Source organism: Herpailurus yagouaroundi, unplaced genomic scaffold, assembly GCF_014898765.1.
Source record: "Herpailurus yagouaroundi ecotype Mexico unplaced genomic scaffold, PumYag 140, whole genome shotgun sequence".
NCBI classification, from domain to species: domain Eukaryota; kingdom Metazoa; phylum Chordata; class Mammalia; order Carnivora; family Felidae; genus Herpailurus; species Herpailurus yagouaroundi.
In genome coordinates this window covers 81,513,790-81,534,648 of record NW_024412395.1, presented here as the reverse complement: position 1 = coordinate 81,534,648, position 20,859 = coordinate 81,513,790, and the positions used below count along the sequence as shown (strand labels likewise).

Genomic DNA, 20,859 nt, shown 5'->3' with positions numbered 1-20,859 from the left:
TCATTAACTTGCCAAGGTCAAAATTTTTCAAAAGAGATAAATTTTCATTCTCTTTCAATGAGAGGAAAGAGACCTAAGTACATATGGAAAATGAAATTGTAATTTTTAAAATAAATGGAACAGTTAATGTGGAAGGACATTTTTTAAGATACAAGATTACTTACTATAAGTTGTTCTTCCTTTTCCCCAGTCTCTTTAATTATTATTTCAATCTCCTGATTCAATCCTTCCACACTATTTCGGAACCGGGAACCTGTTGATTTGGTGATGGGAATTACTGGAATAAGTGCACTCTTTGGAACAGGAGCCTGAAGAAAAAGTGGTGGAGAAGGGAGAAAAGGGCTTTAATACACCACCTTTCAATTCTTTAGTTTGAAGCATACTTTTAGTTGACATGAATAACTCTAAAATATATCAAAATTAAGTTTAGAGGCCTCACAAAAAGTTATGAGTAACCAAACATGCTCCTTGATAAACACAAAATATAATTTAAAGCCAAAATCCCAATCAAGGTAGAATTTCAGAAGTTAATTCACACCCATGAGGGACTGTAAAGAGAGGAGGTATAAAGGAAAATACTAAAAGAATGTCTATCTCAGAAATTTTTTTATGACTATAACTGAATTCAGATTTTGATGTTGTTTTTTATTTTCTGAGAGAGAGAAACACAGAGACACAGAGTGTGAATGGGGGAGGGGCAGAGAGAGGGAGTCACAGAATCTGAAGCAGGCTCCAGGCTCTGAGCTGTCAGGGCAGAGCCTAACATGGGGCTCAAACTCACAAACTGTGAGATCATGACCTGAGCCGAAGTCAGATGCTTAACCGACTGAGCCACCCAGGTGCCCTCAGAGTTCAGATTTTAGACAATGTAAAAGTCCTCTAGTGCCACAATTACCTATACTCGAGGAAAGGAATTTTTAAAAGGCAATTTATCAAAAAATATGTACACATTTTGGTTAGAAAAACAAAATCAGTGTCAAAGTCCACATATAATAGCAAGATTGTAGAAATAAGAATAATTTCCCTATGAAATTTATTTATACTTTCACTGTAATTATTACATTTTGTTAAGAAAATTATATAATTCATATTCTTCTTTTTCCACTGGCACATTATTGCTTTTGAAAAGAAATAACTGATTATATATAATTAAAGGATATTACACGGTTTCCTGACAAGATACTCAAAGTAAAATATGAATAAGAATTGTAAAGGTATCTGCTAAAGTTAACAGCAACAGTGTGCCAGAAGATCATCTTGTATATCGTCTTGCAGTCTAGTAAAGAAATGTGATTAACCCACCCTTCATTTAGAGGGGTTTCTTTGAAAAACCTCTCTTTCAGGGGAAGGTGGGCAAGGAGACAAAGGTAACAGGGCCTCCAATCATCACTAGTTTCCATTCAATGGATATATCCCTGTTCTGTGATATAGAACTCAGTGTTAAAGCTATATTTCTCCTCTTTTATTCCTGCTCACCTTTATAAGTAAGATTTTTTTAGAAATAAGCATAATACAGGGGCGCCTGGGTGGCTCAGTAGGTTAAGCGTCCAACTTCAGCTCAGGTCATGATCTCACGGTCCGTGAGTTCGAGCCCTGCGTCGGACTCTGGGCTGATGGCTCAGAGCCTGGAGGCTGCTTCCAATTCTGTGTCTCCCTCTCTCTCTGCCCCTCCCCCGTTCATGCTCTGTCTCTGTCTCAAAAATAAATAAACGTTAAAAAAAAATTAAAAAAAAAAGAAATAAGCATAATACATCAATAATCCTTGGAAAAGGCAAATTTCCATCCTTGGAAAATTTGTGAGAAAAAAGCTAAAGGGAAGCTTCAATCTGGAGTGGACAGAAAGAAAAGATGGAAGTGAAAAGGGAATAGATAATATGAGAAGCTTGAGGGTATGAGGAGAAGATTGGGAAACAGAGGAATTAAAGGGGGGAAATCAGAAGACATTATTAGAAGACAATGATATTTGAAAAAGAATGTGAAAGGACAAGAAATTATTTTAAGAATAAAATACATAATAGGGAAAACACAAAATAAAAATTGTAGCTACTGTTTACTGAGCATCCATCCAGTGTGCATGCCCTCTCACTTCGTTTTCAAGACCATTCTCTGAGGTGGGCTGCAGTGGTTCCCCTGTTACATGTGAGAAAAGTAAGACTCTGGGGCCCAACAGTAAGCAATGAGGAAGTGCTGCCGCTTATCCATCTCCTTATTGCCACTTTTCAAAAGAGACCCTAGAACAGACATGATGCTTATTCAACAAGGCTTGTACTATGAAGTGAATGTCTGTGTCCCCTTTCAAATTTCATACACTGAAGTTCTAACCCCAAAGTGGCTATTATTTGGAGAAAGAAGCTGTAAGGAAGTAAATTTTGAGGTTACATAAGGATGAGGCCCTGGTCTAATATAAGAAAAGAAATAGTGAGGTGACAAGAAACAGACTCAGACTAAAGTAGTAAAGGGTTAAAAGAAATCTACAGCTCATGAGCATGGAGTTGAGAGCATATTAGAACATTTCTGTCACGCACTCATCCTACCTATACTTGGACTCATCCTGTGTCAGGAAACAATGGCAGAGAACTGGTACAGACTAAGAAAAATCTCAGGAGTTAGTATATATATAACAAACTCAACTCTGAGCTTAATTTTCTCTTCTAAATGTCACAAAACAAACAACAGCTTGCACTGGATGCCATTTTCAGGCTGCTTTCAGACATTCATTTGGTTTGTAACTGTTAAGTTACAGAAATGAAGGAGACTAGAAGAGGAGGATGCTCTGACAAGGTTGTTACAAAAGGCTGACCTTTCTGGATTTTATAACCATAAATATCTTAAGAACAGAAAGCTTAAGGTTTCTGGCTGTTATGTTGGGAAATGCACATACAGAGAAACCTGCCAGTGTAATAACTGACAGTACTGGTTAATGCTTTTCAAGGTAGCAAAGAAGTCATACTCTGCACATCTGGTAAGAAGTTTTTCTCAAATATAATCTAAACAGCAGCAAGTATTTATCAACAGTTTAGTCTAATTAAAGCAAAGGAAAGAAAATAAGGAACAGAAAACTGCCACTTCCCTAAGGTCAACACAGCATTTTAGGTAAACAAAGCGAAGGTTCAACTATAATTAAATAAACTAGTTATATGATAATCCACTAAAGTTGTCAGGGATTTTCCTCATTAAACACACATTCCTTACATAAGCTATATTCTAAAATATCTAAAAATTAAAAAAATTATTATGCTTAAATTTTCATGCTTCAAATTTCAAGGACTCAAGGAATTTTATGTGCATGTGCATATAATTTATTTTTCCCATATCTATAGAATAGGTTCTGTAACAAAATTTGTTTCTAAATATAAATCAGTATGCAAGTGTAAGTGGTTTATCATACTAACTGAGAGGTCATCTTCAGACAGCTCTCAAATATTAAAATTTCTTCACTGTACTAAGGTAAAATCTATCTCTCCTAAGATCTGTCCTTTGGAAATGTCAAAAACAAGGATCTCCTCTATCTTCTCAACTTTTGTTTCTTTTTCTTCAAAGCAGATATTTTTCTATCAATTAAGTGTTTTAAGGAGATGAACCAGCACGTTAAAGTTTTAGTTTTCCATTTTCATTCTTCATATGTCTATGTACATTACCATTTAAAGATCAAATTCTGCCTAAAAACTGAGAGTCTGCCAAGAAAGACGACCTAGAGGTTTGGCCAATACTGAATCTTCTAAGATGAATCTACACTATAACTTAAATACCTGTTTCAAAGTGTGGGGATAAGACTGTGTACAACAGTCAGGAAAGATGGAAAGAATACCCACTGAAGCAGTAGCTGAATAGGGAAAAGAAATACAGAGTTAAATTTTCAAAGGAAAAAAATAGAAAAAGATCTGTTCAGTAATTCAACAGAGACCTCTGAGAGAAATATGTGCCAGAATGTAACAAATATGAGCCTAATATAACAAAAGAGATGGGAAAACTGATGTTTGGAATGGTAAAAAAAAAAATTAGAATGAATCAGAAAAAAACCCTTTCCTAGCTTAAGAGCTTTTGATTTGGAGCCTCCACATGCCCTTGATGCCTCCTGTTCTGTCGACATAAATGTAGTTCTGTCCTCTCATCTGGATCCATCTCTTAGATCTTTTAAGCTGCAGTTATACTCTCTAATAAAGGACGCAGCGGAAGTACCTACTCTTTTGATTTCTAAGTGGTAAAATCTTTAAAAATTTAAGAATACCAATCGTGTCCTAGACTGCCATATCAAGATTCTAGTGCAGAGCAGCAATTTTTATTTTTAAAGTGCAATGCCCTTCATTCCTCAGATGAAAATAGGTTTTTTCCTTTCCTTTTTTTTTAATGTTTATTTTTGAGAGAGAAGGAAAGAGAGAGCAGGAGAGGAGCAGAGAGAGAGGGGGACAAAGTTTCTAAAGTGGGCTCTGTGCTGACAGTAGAGAGTCTAATACAGGGCTTGAACTCAGAAACTGCAAGATCACAAGGTGAGACGAATTTGGACACTTAACTGACTGAGCCTCCTAGGCACCCCAGTTTTTTCCTTTTCTTCTTCACTATCACTTTGCTCTCAAACCCTCATAGGGTGCTACAAAACTATAGTGTTCCCAGCTCATACGAAGAAATAAGAAAATCCTACGGGAGGGCTTTCTTGCTTGAGGCTAAAACAAACAGAAAACACCTGCATGATTTTTTAATTCTCACCTCTAAAGTAGTTTATGTGGCTGTGAAGATGCTGGCATCTCCCATTCTCCTGTTACTAACATCTAATTCTAATCCCCAAACAATTCTGAAATGTGTTGGGTATATTTTCTAATGGGAGTATTTCTTGAAATACTCCTTAAAAATATGACATTATAAGCATCTAAAGGCTTTGTCAATTTTGGAAACCAGAGACATGTGAAAGATTCTAAGAAACTTGCCAGAATTTATTCTTCATAACAAATAATCACCCCCCAAAGAACCACTCAAAAAAGTATGTGTGAATTCTTTTCTAACTATAATAAATCCACTGTAAGCCCAAGGAAAAGACCTTTTGTTAACTAGTGGTTGTAGACTATACTACCATCAGAAGAGCAATACTGTTCCCCTGATTGTTAAGGAATACTAAAGGAATTTCCCTAGAAGTAATCTACATATCATGAAATACAAAGAAAACATTTTAATAACTTGGAAAGTCTATCAAGAGAAAAATCAAAGAGGGACCCCTGGATGATTCAGTTGGTTAAGCATCCAAGTCCTGATTTCGGCTCAGGTCATGATCGCACATGAAGTCCTGAGATCAAGCCCTGTGTTGGACTCCACGCTGAGTGTGCAGCCTGAAGATTCTCTCTCTCTTCCTTTGTACCTCCTCCACTTGCGCCCTCCCCCCCCACACCCCCCAAAAAAGAGAAAGTTCAAAGATCACTCCCCTAAAACATTCAGATTTCCTAACCAAATAATGGAAAATCTATCACCAGAAAAGGAAAAATGCAGAAAAAGCTTTAAGCACACACTGGACCCAACTAAATGGCAAATATTTGAGAAATGCTCTATAGAATTGGAAATATTAAAAATGTTCCTGAAGCAGTTGTAATAACATATTTTTCCATGTTAAATAGAAAAAAAGCAATATAAAAAATAAGATATGGTATGATCTCAAAAAGGAACAGAAAGGAAAAAAGAAAATTATCTTCAGAATGAGACTCGATGCTTTTTTCTATTTATTTTAATAACACTTTTATGATATAATTTTTCTTTAAAAAATATTTATTTATTTACTTTGAGAGAGAAAGGGAAAGAGAGAGAGGGAGAGAGAGAATCCCAAGCAAGCTCCATGCTGTCAGCACGGAGCCCAACACAGGGCTCAATCTCACAAATCGTTAGATCATGACCTGAGCCTAAATCAAGAGTCGGATGCTTAACCAACTAAGTTACCCAGGTGTCCCTAAAATATTTTTCTATTTGATATTTTTTCATTTCTAAAATTTCTGTGATAAGCATATAAATACTTTTTTTTAATAATCTGCTTCTGGGAAGCTTTTTTAAAAAAAGGTTTCTTTTGAGAGACAGAGTGCACGTGTATGTGTGGGGGGGAGGTGCAGGGATGGGGAGAGAGAGAATCCCAAGCAGGCTCCAAACTTTCAGCACAGAGCCTGATGCAGGGCTCAACCTCATGACCCTGAGATCATGACTTGGGCCAAATCAAGAGTTGGATGCTTAAGCACCAAGGCACCCCATATACAAATACTTTTAATGATAAAAACTTGGGCCACCTGGCTGGCTCAGTTAGTAGAGTATGTGACTCTTGACCCTGGGGTTGTGAGTTTGAGCCCCATGTTGGGTACAGAGATTGCTTTAAAAAATAATAATAATAATGAAAATAAAATATAGCCCAAAATTTAAAAAGATAACATAAAAGCTTTAAAAGTAAGTTTGATATTAAATTGGCAGAAAAGCCTGGTAAAAAACCCAACTGGTTTACTTCTTTTATATTAGATCCTACCTCAAATGACCTAAGATTTACTGAGCAATTATCAAGTGCCAAGAATTGCATTAAGTGTTTTATAATATTCTATCCCATTTAAACCTTAGAACAACACAATAGGTACTATTATAATGCAAAGAACCTGATGAACCTCATACAGTTAACAAGTGGCAGAATCATATCTAACCTAGAGTCTGACCTCAGAGCACCTGTACTTATTCTCTATACTGTTATATGACCTCCTGGTTTACTTTTTGGTTTTTACCATCTAATCTGTTATTTCCAGACAATTAAATTTGTATTTTATGTATCTGTTTTTAATGTTAGTAGATATTTTTTATAAGAGCTTATTGAAATTCACAATACCTACCACTCACCCAATTAAAGTATACAACTTTTGTTTTAATGATTACTAAACAGAGTTGTACAGCCATTATAATAAATTTTAGAAGCACACTAATTAAAAAAAAAAAAACAAAACCCTCCAGCAATTGGCTGGAGCCAATTGCTCTGCCAGCAATTGGCAACCACCAATCTATAATCTGTCTCTACAGGTCTGCCTATTCTGGACATTTTAGTGGAATCATATAATATGTGTCTTTTTGTATTTGGCTTCTTTCACTTAGCATAATGTTTTCAAGGTTCCTCCATACTGTGGCACATATCAGTACTCCCTTTTCATGACTGAATAATATTCCATTGTTTGGATATACTACATGTTATTTATCCATTCATTGGCTGATGAACATCTGGGTTGTTTCCAAATTTTGTGAACCATGTTGCTATGAACATGTATTTGTGTACAAGTTTTTATGTGAACATATGTTTTCAATTCTCTCAGATACATACTGTGGAGAGAAAGCGCTGAGTCATATGGTAACCCTAATGTTTAGCCTTTTGAGAAACTGCCAGACTATTTTCCAAAGTGGCTGCACTTTACATTCCTATCAGCAAAAGATAGGCAAGCGTTCTAACGTCTCCACATCCTAACACTTAGCTACCTTTTCTTTTTTAGCCATCCTTATGAGTATAAAGTAGTACCTCATTGGAATTTTTTACTGCATTTCCCTATGGTCGGGAATGATGGTTAGCATCTTGTTTACGTGCATAGTGGCTATTTATCTCCTTTGGAGAACTCTCTATTAAGATCCTTTGCCCATTAAAAAATAATTTTTTTTAATCTTTATTTTTGAGAGAGAGACACACAGTGTGAGCAAGGGAGGAACAGAGAGAGAGAGGGGGAGACACAGAATCTGAAGCAGGTTCCAGGCTCCAAGCTGTGAGTACAGAGCCTGACATGGGGCTTGAACCCACGAACCACAAGATCATGACCTGAGCTGAAGTCAGATGCTTAACGGACTGAGCCACCCAGGCGCCCTGATCCTTTGCCCATTGGGTTACCTTTTTATTACTGAGCCACAAGAGTTCTTTATATATTCCAGACGCAAGTGCTTTATCAAATAATGTGACTTGTAAGTATACCTTCTATTTTGTTGGTTGTATTTTCACTTTTTTGGTGGTGTCCTTTAAAGCACAAAAGTTTTCAATGTTTATAAAATCCAATTTACCTACTTTTTTTCTTTTGTTGCTTGTGCTTTTGGTGTCGTATCTAACAAACCATTGCCTAATCTAACCCTACATTTATGCCTATATCTCATCTAAGAACTTTTAGTTTTAACCCTTCCATTTAGGCCTTTGATCCATTTTAAATCACTTTTGTACATGGGTGTGAGGTTAATGGATATATATATATATTTTAATGTTTGTGAGAGAGAGAGAGAGGGAGAGAGAGAGAGACAGAGCACGAACAGGGAAGGGGCGGAGAGAGACCGAGACATAGGCTCCAGGTTCCAAACTGTCAGCATACAGCCTGACTCAGGGCTTGAATTCATGAACTGTGAGATCATGACCTGAGCTGAAGTCAGGCGCTTAACCCACTGAGCCACCGCTCCTTGAAGGATATATTTTTAAAAGTCATGTTTTAAAGGCTAGAATTGGCATTACCCTTTTACTCCTATCTCTCCATTGTTACCATCTCATCAATCATCAGCTAACATAGTTTAAAAAATTCAGACTCTGAAGTCAAATTGCCTGGGGGTTAGAATACTAGCTCTAACCTAGATTCATATGACCTAGGACAAAAAAACCTAAATTCTCTGGGCCTCAATAGTAATAAGCCTTACCTCAAAGATGAGGATTAAGTGCTAGTAATACATACAAAAGCTAAATAAAGTGTTTGCCATATAGTAAGCACTTAATAGACTTCAATTATTAATTATTACTTTCTAAATATCATTCAGGTTTGGCCATTCTCTCCAACTCCATAGCTCCTATCTTATTTTAGACCACTGTCATTTCTTACCTGGATTACAAACCCTATTCTTAAATGGTTTTCCTGCCTCTAATCTTGTCCTCTTCCAAATTCATTCTCTACTCTAAACTCATAATGACCACTCTAAAACCAATCCCCTGTGTTAAAAAAAATAGTTCTGGGGTGCCTCTAGGACAAAGTCCAAACTTCTTAACAACTGAGACATGAAGACTTTCAGATCTGGCTGCTATTTAACTCTCTAGCCTAACCTCTTACTATTACTCCTACCTGGAGCCACGATTTCTTCCACCTCTAGAAGAATGACTAAATCAGCTTTCAGGTATCCACCTAGATACCACATTCTCTGAGAGGCCTTTATAGATGGCTCCAGAACCAATCCAAGGATAAATACCCCTTCTATAACAGTGTAAAACTCTGCCAAACACTATCAACACATTCATCACACTGTGTAATAACTGTTTACTTATATCTATCTGAGACTTGGTGGGGTGCAAGCCCCAATATTTCATTTATCATTGTATCCCCTAATGAGTACTACAGTATGAGCCATAGGATAGATATTGTGCAGACAGAGCAACGACCTCAAAAGTACACAATCTCTAAGTGGTACTTTTCTCCACTAGAGAGAGAATCTACTAAAACTAAGCCATACCCATAACTTAGTATTTTCATGCTAATAGTATGAAAGTTTCAATTAAACAGGAATACCACTGTTGTAGTTATCATGATGCATGTGTTTGATCTCTGGTTGGCTATTAACACTCAGAAAAAAAAAAAAAAAAAAAGTCAAGTAGTCAAGATGTTTGGTGTGCCAAGTGTACAAAACTCAAATTATGGGGCGCCTGGGTGGCACAGTCGGTTAAGCGTCCGACTTCAGCCAGGTCACGATCTTGCGGTCCGTGAGTTCGAGCCCCGCGTCAGGCTCTGGGCTGATGGCTCAGAGCCTGGAGCCTGTTTCTGATTCTGTGTCTCCCTCTCTCTCTGCCCCTCGCCCATTCATGCTCTGTCTCTCTCTGTCCCAAAAATAAATAAACGTTGAAAAAAAAAATACAAAACTCAAATTACATAAATTTATTTTTCAAGTTACCCTATTTTCTAGTCCTTATCTTCTCTGAAAAGAGAGGTTTTCAAGTTAAACATGAACTCTGTGCAACCTCCAATAATATTAAGCAAATTCAACTTACAAGGGGGGAAAAAAAGAAAATTCTGGATAATTTACTACTTTAATTGCTGATTTTAATGCAACTTTAAAAAAGTCACTTCACAGGCACCTGGTGACTCAGTCAGCTAAGAATCTAACTTTTGATTTTGGTTCAGGTCATGATCTCACAGTTTGTGGGATCGAGTCCTACATCGGGCTCTTCGCTAACAGCATGGAACCTGCTTGGGATTCTCACTCTCCCTCTTCTCCACATGCACTCTCTTTCTCTCTCTCTGTCAAAATAAATAATTTTTTTAAATCACTTCAAAAACTGATAAACTCCTAAAATCTATCACTTAATTCAATAAAGTTCAACCTTAATCCTCATTCTACTTAGGAATAAAAATATGAGTGGAAATAAAAAGTGGCTCTATCTCTTAGAAATACATTACAAATTATTAATGGATAAATTAGAGGGAGTAAAAGGTTGGCAAATTCACCTGTAAAGCTACCTATAAATTCACCTATGAAGCTTCACTTTTGAGAGTGAAGGAGTTTGGTTTTTAATTAGTATTCCAACTTTGACAGTTATCAGTCTATTCAAATTTTTCATTTCTTATTTTGTCAATTTTACATTTTCTATTTCTCCAGACATAAATCCAGTTTGGTTATGTTTTTAAATGTATTAGTTTATATTCATATTTTATAATTAAAATACCTTATACATGGAAAAGAGCAATTAGAAACTACAACCAAACTATAAATTTATGAAATTAAATTTGACCCATGTATTAACATTTAAGGGCAAAATTAATTTGAAAAAATATATACCTCTATTTATACTTTCTATTTTTTTTTAACATTTATTCATCTTTGAGAGACAGAGACAGAGCAAGGGAAAGGGGCAGAGAGAGGGAGACACAGAATCCGAAGCAGGCTCCAGGCTCTGAACTGTCAGCACAGAGCCCAACACAGGGCTCGAACTCACAAACTACAAGATCATGACCTGAGCCGAAGTCGGATGTTCAACCTACTGAGCCACCCAGGCGCCCCTCTACTTATACTTTCTCTTGAAAAAATCCACATATACTTACTTGGCAGTCATCAGAAGCTATCAGCCTATAAAAAAGGGGTGGCAAACTTTTTCTTGCTCTTTTTGCCAAGGGACCCAATCCAATTTTAATTCAGTTTAAGAGAAATGTTTCCTGGGTGAGCCACTGAAAGCAGTTCATAGAGTTCTATAAAGGAATCAAAGCAATTAAAGGTTTTCCCCTACTGAAAGACTTTATGAGATGTATCATCGTTATCTTCAATCTTTAGATGAAGAAACTGAAACTCAGAACAGACTGCTTATCCAGGGTCTGGTTCTATAGCCAATGCTTACCTCTCTATTATTTGGCCTCAATATACTGAATTGATAAAGACAAAATTATGGTAAATCAAAATATTTAATTAGCTAGGTCTCCTAAAAGTCAAATCACAGATCACTAAAGGAAAATATCATTTTGTCAACTTAGTATCTTGAATTTTTTATGGAAGCTAATTCAGTATTTAATCACAGTTTCAAATATGCTTTTGGACATTTTTATCCTAATCAGTTACCTATAAAATATCACCAGGAAAACACCAAATCCCTTATTTGGATTGTGGGGTATTTGGGCTCCTACCTGACACTGGTTAATAGCTGCATGGTTGCCATGGAATGGAGACTGTCTTTCTTTATCTCGATGATGTCGACTGCTGTGTTTACTTCTCTGCAATTGTTGGCGTAATTTTGCAATCTGAAAAGGGGAAAAATAAGAGTATCAGAGTTTTCCAAGATACACACAAAATATATCCTTGCTTAGTAAGAACCAGTACAATTCAGCCTTAATAGATCTTTTGACCTTTAAAACCCTATCACAAAATCTGACTACACAAAATTTATATATATACACACATCCACATACACAAGTGTGCACTTATGTGTATCTCTCTTTTAGAGAGAAACAAAATTACATTCCAACACTGTTCGGAGCCTTCAAGCTTCCCAAATACTAAACCAATGAAGCTTTCAGCATTTAGAATAAATGAATTACATTATAGCTTTCACAAAGAATTTTAATGAAAATTATTCTCATTGTCCTAACAATGAGCCATATTTTATTTAGATTTAGATTTCTTTAAACGCCTAAGCTTCAACAGCTCCAAAAATCAAACAGTACTTAAAAATCAATTCAAGCCATGAAATGTATTCACAGATACAATCTTTAAATAACAAACACAATCTCAATCAATATCCTATATTATTCCCTGACTGAATCTTTCTGTTGTATGTAAAGTGCAAATATCGTAAGTGTAGGCACAGAAAATGGTAATCAGCATAGGACCATAACCAATTTGGTTTACTGGATTAATCAATTTCAGAAACACTACCATTAAATACAGAAATAATAAACGTGAATTTGTTGTATCACTATAATTTTATAAATCTGACAGATTAACAGGTATGGACTCTCATTTAATAAGAAAAAAGACAAAGAAAAACACATAATCTGTAAGTAATGTGTATATTTCCCCCATTCAAATCTCTATCCAATCAATGTAAGAACTGTTTCGTTATTTCTCAAGTAAACAAAACCAAAAACAAACAAACAACACCCACACAAAACAAAACAATGCAAACAGACAAATCCTTGTTGCCCACAACTTCAAGGAACTAGCCAGGGAAGAAATCAAACTTCCACACCCACTTCCTTGGGACCATTTTCCTGACCTCTTTAAGTTGATCTGTACTGCCCCATGATGCTGAACGCTTGTGAGACCCTTTCTTCTTTTCAGCATATTCTTCGGCCCATGCACTCTCTGTCTATAATGGGAAAAAGAAGGAAGGGGTATGTTAACCATTTAACGATAATGTACACCACATCTGCAACAAAATGGATGGATCTTCAGGACATTATGCACAATCAAATAAGTCAGGTGAAGAAAGACAAATACTGAATGACCTCACATGTGAAATCTAAACCACACACTCAGAGAAAAAGAGATGAGATTTAGGTTATCAGAGACAGTAGGAGTTGGGGGAGGCACCTGAAGGGGAATTGGATGAAGGTGGTATAAAGGTACAAACTTCCAGCTATAAGATTAAGTACTGTGGAGGTAATATATAACATGATGGCTATAGTTAATACTGCTGTGTGGTATAACTGAAAATTGCTGAAAGAGTAGATCCTTTTAAAAGTTCTCAGCGCAAGGAAAAAAAATTTGAATTATATGAGGTAATGGATATTAACTAAACTTACTTGGTAATCATTTCATAATATAAGAATTTCAAGTCATTATACTGTACAAAAACTTATACAGTATTGTGTATGTCAATTATATCTCAATAAACCTGAAAAATAATTTCATTTCTTAAAAAAGTATATATTTTTCTATTGTACAATGCATTCCCATTATAGAAAAATTAAGTACTAGAAACATTTAAAATAACACAATGACCCAAAATTCCTCTACCACCAGTTGCTTTAATTATCATATTTTAGTTTATTTCCTTCATTTCTATTATTAACAAAAACTTAATTATTTTTACATAATGGTAAATATAGCATTTATTGAACAAATGCATACTAATAATAGCTAACATTCCTGTGATCTTATTATATGTTAGGCACTTTATGAAAGCATAGTGAAAGGTCTTCATAGTATCATCTGATTTAATACATACAAAAGTTCTGCAGACAAGGAAGCTTGGGAAATAGCCTAATGTCTCACAGCTAAGAAGTGGCAAAGCTAAGATATAACCTAAGACTCTGGAGTTCATAATCTTAACCTGTGTTCTATGTCTAGTCTTGCTTTAAATATCTGCAAAATTGGGGCGCCTGGCTGGCTCAGCTGGTTAAGCATCCAACATCCGCTCAGGTCATGATCTCGCGGTTTGTGTTTTCAAGGCTCATGTCAGGCTCTGTGCTCACATCTCAGAGTCTGGAGCCTGCTTCGGATTCTGAGTCTCTCTCTCTCTGTTCTGCTCCTGCCCCACTCATGCTCTATCTCTCAATAAACTTTAAAAAAATTTTTAAAAACCTTTAAAATAAAAATAAATATCTGCAAACAGGGGCACCTGGGTAGCTCAGTTGGTTAAGCAACGACTCTTGGATTCAGCTCAGGTCATGATTTAGTACCACATTGGGCTCTCCACCCCTGCCTCTCTGTCCCTCCCCTGCTCACTCTCTTTCAAAATAAATAAATAAATAAACTTAAAAACATTAAAAATCTGCAAAGTGTAGCCTCAAAAATGTTAAATCCTTAGTGGTTATACAAAATCCAGAATTTAAAAATCAGAAAAAAATATACAAGTGAGTTCTCAGTACATAAAAATATGCACAATCTCTTCATCTAAACAGAACAACAACAAGGAATGACTTTGAATGACACACTGGACCAAGCGGACTCAACAGATATATTTGAAACATTTCATCCTAAAGCAGCAGAATATAAATTCTTCTCCAGTGTACATGGAATGTTCTCCAGAATAGATCACATACTGGGACACAAATTAGCCCTCAACAAGTACAAAAAGATCAAGATCATACCGTGCATATTTTCAGACCACAATACTGTAAAATTGAAATCAACCACAAGAAAAAATTTGAAAAGATAACAAATACTTGGAGACTGAAGAACATCCTACTAAAGAATGAATGGGCTAACCAAGAAGCTAAAGAGGAAATAAAAAGGTCATGAAATCCCGACAAAACGATAATACCACAACCCAAAACATCTGAGACACAGGAAAGGCAGTCATAAGAGGGAAGTATATAGCAATCCAGGCTTTCCTAAAGAAGGAAGAAAGGTCTCAGATACACAATCTAACATTACACCTTAAAGAGCTGGGAAAAAAAACAGCAAATAAAACACAAAACCAGCAGAAGACAGGCTAATAAGGATTAGAGTGGAAATTAATGCTATTGAAACCAAAAAAACAGATCAATGAAACCAGAACCTGGTTCTTTGAAGGAATCAACCAAATTGATAAACATTAGCCAGTTTGATCAAAAATAAAAAGGACCCAAATAAATAAAATCAAAATGAAAGAGGAGAGATCACAACCAACACAGCAGAAATAAAAACAATAATAAGACAATACTATGAGCAATTATATGCCAATAAAATGGGCAATCTGGAAGAAATAGACAAATTCCAGAAACATTCCTACCAAAGTGAAACAGAAAGAAATAGGAAATTTGAACAGACCCATAACCAGTAAAAAAAAAAAAAAAAAAAAAAAATTGAATTAGTAATCAAAAATCTCCCAAAAAACAAGAATCCAGAGCCAGAGGGCTTTCCAGGGGAATTCTACCAACCATTTAAGGAAGAGTTAACACCTACTCTCTTGAAGGTGTTCCGAAAATAGAAATGGAAGGAAAACTTCCAAACTCTTTCTATGAAGCCAGCATTACCTTGATTCCAAACCAGACAGAGACCCCACTAAAAAGGAGAACTACAGACCGATTTCCCTGATGAACATGGATGCAAAAATCCTCAACAACATATTACCCAACCGGATCCAACAATATATTAAAAAAAATTATTCACCACGACCAAGTGGGATTTTATACCTGGGATGCAAGGCTGCTTCAATATCTGCCAAACAATCAATGTGACTCATCACATCAATAAAAGAAAGGACAAGAACCACATGATCCTCTCAACAGATGCAGAGAAAGCATTTGACAAAATACAGCATCCTTTCTTGATAAAAACCCTCAAGAAAGGAAGGATAGAAGGAGCATACCTCGAGATCATAAAAGCCATGTATGAACGACCCAATGCTAATATCATCCTCAGTGAGGAAAAACTGAGAGCTTTCCCCCTAAGGTCAGGAACAAGACAGGGATGTCCACTCTTGCCACTGTTATTCAACATACTATTGGAAGTCTTAGCCTCTGCAGTCAGACAACACAAAGAAATAAAAGGCATCTACATTGGCCAGGAGGAGGTCAAACTTTCACTCTTCACAGATGACATGACACTCTATATGGAAAACCCAAAATATTCCACCAAAAAACTTCTAGAACTGATCCATGAATTTGGCAAAGTGGCAGGATATAAAATCAATGCACAGAAATCGGTTGCATTCCTATACACCAACAATGAAGCAACAGAAAGAGAAATCAAGGAGTCGATCCCATTTACAATTGCACCAAAAGCCATAAAATACCTAGGAATAAATCTAACCAGAGGTGAAAACTCTATACACTGAAAAGTACAGAAAGCTTATGAAAGAAACTGAAGAAGACACAAAGAAATGGAAAAAGATTCCATGCTCCTGGATAGGAATAACAAATATTGTTAAAATGTCGATACTACTCAAAGCAATCTACATATTCAATGCAATCCCTATCAAAGTAACACCAGCATTCTTCACAGAGCTAGAACAAATAATCCTAAAATTTGTATGGAACCAGAAAAGAACCCAAATAGCCAAAGCAATCTTGAAAAAGAAAACCAAAGCAGGAGGCATCACAATCCCAGACTTCAAGCTATACTACAAAGCTGTAATCATCAAGACAGTATGGTACTGGCACAAGAAGAGACACTCAGATCAATGGAAGAGAATAGAGAACCCAGAAATGGACCCACAAACGTATGGCCAACTAATCTTTGACAAAGCAGGAAAGAATATCCAATGGAATAAAGACAGCCTCTTCAGCAAGTGGTTCTGGGAAAACTGGACAGCAACATGCAGAAAAATGAACCTGGACCACTTTCCTACGCCACGCACAAAAATAAACTCAAAATGGATGAAAGACCTAAATGTAAGACAGGAAGCCATCAAAATCCTCGAGGAGAAAGCAGGCAAAAACCTCTTTCATCTTGGCCACAGCAACTTCTTAATCAACACATCTCCAGAGGCAAGGGAAACCAAAGCAAAAATGAACTACTGGGACCTCATCAAAATAAAAAGCTTCTACACAGCAAAGGAAACAATCAGCAAAACTAAAAGGCAATGGACAGAATGGGAGAAGATATTTGCAAACAACATATCAGATAAAGGGTGAGTATCCAAAATCTATAAAGAACTTATCAAATTCAACACCTAAAAACCAAAAAATCCACAGAAGAAATAGGCAAAAGACATGAATAGACACTTCTCTAAAGAAGATATCTAGATGGCCAATTGACACAGGAAAACATGCTCAACATCACTCCTCATCAGGGAAATACAAATCAAAACCACAATGAGATACCACCTTACACCTGTCAGAATGGCTAACATTAACAACTCAGGGAACAACAGATGTTGGTGAGGATGCGGAGAAAGAGGATCTCTTTTGCACTGCTGGTGGCAATGCAAACTGGTGCAGCCACTCTGGAAAACAGTATGGAGGTTCCTTAAAAAATTAAAAATAGAACTACCCTACGACCCAGCAACTGCACTACTAGGCATTTATCCAAGGGATACAGGTATGCTGTTTCGAAGGGACACACACACCCCCATGTTTATAGCAGCACTATCAACAATAGCCAAAGTATGGAAAGAACCCAAATGTCCATCAGTAGATGAACGGATAAAGAAGATGTATGTGTATATATATATATGTGTGTGTGTGTGTGTGTGTATACATATATATGTGTATGTATACACATATATATGTGTATGTGTGTGTATACTTATATGTACATATATATATACATATATGTGTGTGTGTGTATATATACACACACGCATATATATATATACACATACATACATACAATGGAGTATTACTCGGCAATCAAAAAGAATGAAATCTTGCTATTGCAACTACGTGGATGGAACTAGAGGGTATTATGCTAAGCAAAATTAGTCAGAGAAAGACAAATATCGTATGACTTCACTCATATGAGGACTTAAGAGACAAAACAGATGAATATAAGGGAAGGGAAGCAAAAATAATAGAAAAACAGGGAGGGGGGCAATAACATAAGAGACTCTTAAATATGGAGAACAAACAGAGAGATACTGGAGGGGTTTTGGGAGGGGGAATGGGCTAAATGGGTAAGGGGCATTAAGGAATCTACTCCTGAAATCACTGTTGCACTTTCTGCTAACTTGGATGTAAATTAAAAAAATAAATTAAAAAATTAAAAAAAAATATGCTCAGTCTCACCCATAATAAGAGAAAAGCAAATTAAAACCACAAACTGGGTGATTTTATTTCATACTCTCCTACATTGCTGGTAGAAGTGTAAATTAGTACAGCCTTTATGGAAGGAGACTCAGCAATTGCTGTCAAAGTTACAAATGCACATACCCTTTATCTCACCCTTCTTTTGGTTATTTATCATGCAGATGTACAAAATGTTTACCTTTGTGCACAAAATGATACAGCATATTATTCCCTGTAGCACTGTTTTTACAAGATTAGAACAATGTAAATAGAGGATCTGTTAAATAAATTATGGTATATCTTTACAACAAAATACTTATTCAGCCATTAAAAATGAATAAGGAAGCTCACAATAATCTCTATGAGATATTAAGTGAAAAATTCAAGGCTCATTATAGTATGTATAGCAACTACTTTTATAGAGGACCAGTATAAAGAACATACATATATGTAAAGTATCTCTACAAGAATATACATTGTAACAAAAGAAACATCAGTGGCTTCCTCATGGGAAGAAGATCCTTCCTTCACTGTATTATACTTATGTACTTCTTGATTTTTGTACTATAAGAATGAATGTACAGCCTGTTCAAAACAATACTCTCTATATAAGGTGTGGGGGGTGACTTTTAAAGGGGGAAGTTTTTTTTGAGAAATGTATTTTATTTATTTATTTATTTATTTATTTATTTATTTATTTATTATTTATTTATATATGAAATTTATTGTCAAATTGGTTTCCATACAACACCCAGTGCTCATCCCAAAAGTGCCCTCCTCAATACCCATCACCCACCCTCTCCTCCCTCCCACCCCCCATCAACCCTTAGTTTGTTCTCAGTTCTCAACAGTCTCTTATGCTTTGGCTCTCTCCCACTCTAACCTCTTTTTTTTTTTTTCCTTCCCCTCCCCCATGGGTTCCTGTTAAGTTTCTCAGGATCCACATAAGAGTGAAACCATATGGTATCTGTCTTTCTCTGTATGGCTTATTTCACTTAGCATCACACTCTCCAGTTCCATCCACGTTGCTACAAAAGGCCCTATTTCATTTTTTCTCATTGCCACGTAGTATTCCATTGTGTATATAAACCACAATTTCTTTACCCATTCATCAGTTGATGGACATTTAGGCTCTTTCCATAATTTGGCTATTGTTGAGAGTGCTGCTATGAACATTGGGGTACAAGTGCCCCTATGCATCAGTACTCCTGTGTCCCTTGGATAAATTCCTAGCAGTGCTATTGCTGGGTCATAGGGTAGGTCTATTTTTAATTTTCTGAGGAACCTCCACACTGCTTTCCAGAGCGGCTGCACCAATTTGCATTCCCACCAACAGTGCAAGAGGGTTCCCGTTTCTCCACATCCTCTCCAGCATCTAGAGTCTCCTGATTTGTTCATTTTGGCCACTCTGACTGGCGTGAGGTGATACCTGAGTGTGGTTTTGATTTGTATTTCCCTGATGAGGAGCGACGCTGAACATCTTTTCATGTGCCTGTTGGCCATCCGGATGTCTTCTTTAGAGAAGTGTCTATTCATGTTTTCTGCCCATTTCTTCACTGGGTTATTTGCTTTTCGGGTGTGGAGTTTGGTGAGCTCTTTATAGATTTTGGATACTAGCCCTTTGTCCGATATGTCATTTGCAAATATCTTTTCCCATTCCTTTGGTTGCCTTTTAGTTTTGTTGGCTGTTTCCTTTGCTGTGCAGAAGCTTTTGATCTTCATAAGGTCCCAGTAATTCACTTTTGCTTTTAATTCCCTTGCCTTTGGGGATGTGTCGAGTAAGAGATTGCTACGGCTGAGGTCAGAGAGGTCTTTTCCTGCTTTCTCCTCTAAGGTTTTGATGGTTTCCTGTCTCACATTCAGGTCCTTTATGCATTGAGTTTATTTTTGTGAATGGTGTGAGAAAGTGGTCTAGTTTCAACCTTCTGCATGTTGCTGTCCAGTTCTCTCAGAACCATTTGTTAAAGAGACTGTCTTTTTTCCATTGGATGTTCTTTCCTGCTTTGTCAAAGATGAGTTGGCCATACGTTTGTGGGTCTAGTTCTGGGGTTTCTATTCTATTCCATTGGTCTATGTGTCTGTTTTTGTGCCAATACCATGCTGTCTTGATGATGACAGCTTTGTAGTAGAGGCTAAAGTCTGGGATTGTGATGCCTCCTGCTTTGGTCTTCTTCTTCAAAATTACTTTGGCTATTCGGGGCCTTTTGTGGTTCCATATAAATTTTAGGATTGCTTGTTCTAGTTTCGAGAAGAATACTGGTGCAATTTTGATTGGGATTGCATTGAATGTGTAGATAGCTTTGGGTAGTATTGACATTTTGACCATATTTATTCTTCCAATCCATGAGCAGGGAATGTCTTTCCATTTCTTTAAATCTTCTTCAATTACCTTCATAAGCTTTCTATAGTTTTCAGCACACAGATCCTTTACATCTTTGGTTAGATTTATTCCTAGGTAATTTATGCTTCTTGGTGCAATTGTGAATGGGATCAGTTTCTTTACTTGTCTTTCTGTTGCTTCATTGTTAGTGTATAAGAATGCAACTGATTTCTGTACATTGATTTTGTATCCTGCAACTTTGCTGAATTCATGTATCAGTTCTAGCAGACTTTTGGTGGAGTCTATCGGATTTTCCATGTATAATATCATGTCATCTGCAAAAAGCGAAAGCTTGACTTCATCTTTGCCAATTTGGATGCCTTTGATTTCCTTTTGTTGTCTGATTGCTGATGCTAGAACTTCCAGCACTATGTTAAACAACAGCGGTGAGAGTGGGCATCCCTG

At 36.4% G+C, this 20,859-nt stretch overlaps 1 protein-coding gene across 1 annotated transcript in view; it reads right to left on the bottom strand.

The window, feature by feature from the left end:
* Positions 1-20,859, bottom strand: part of FAM117B (family with sequence similarity 117 member B) — a 107,363-nt gene that overhangs the window by 13,903 nt on the left and 72,601 nt on the right. The window contains exons 3-5 of the mRNA XM_040475889.1: positions 12,695-12,787; positions 11,607-11,720; positions 165-308 (exon numbers count right to left, since the gene is read on the bottom strand). Coding sequence (XP_040331823.1) covers positions 165-308; positions 11,607-11,720; positions 12,695-12,787 — 351 coding nt within the window. The remainder of the gene's footprint in view (positions 1-164; positions 309-11,606; positions 11,721-12,694; positions 12,788-20,859) is intronic.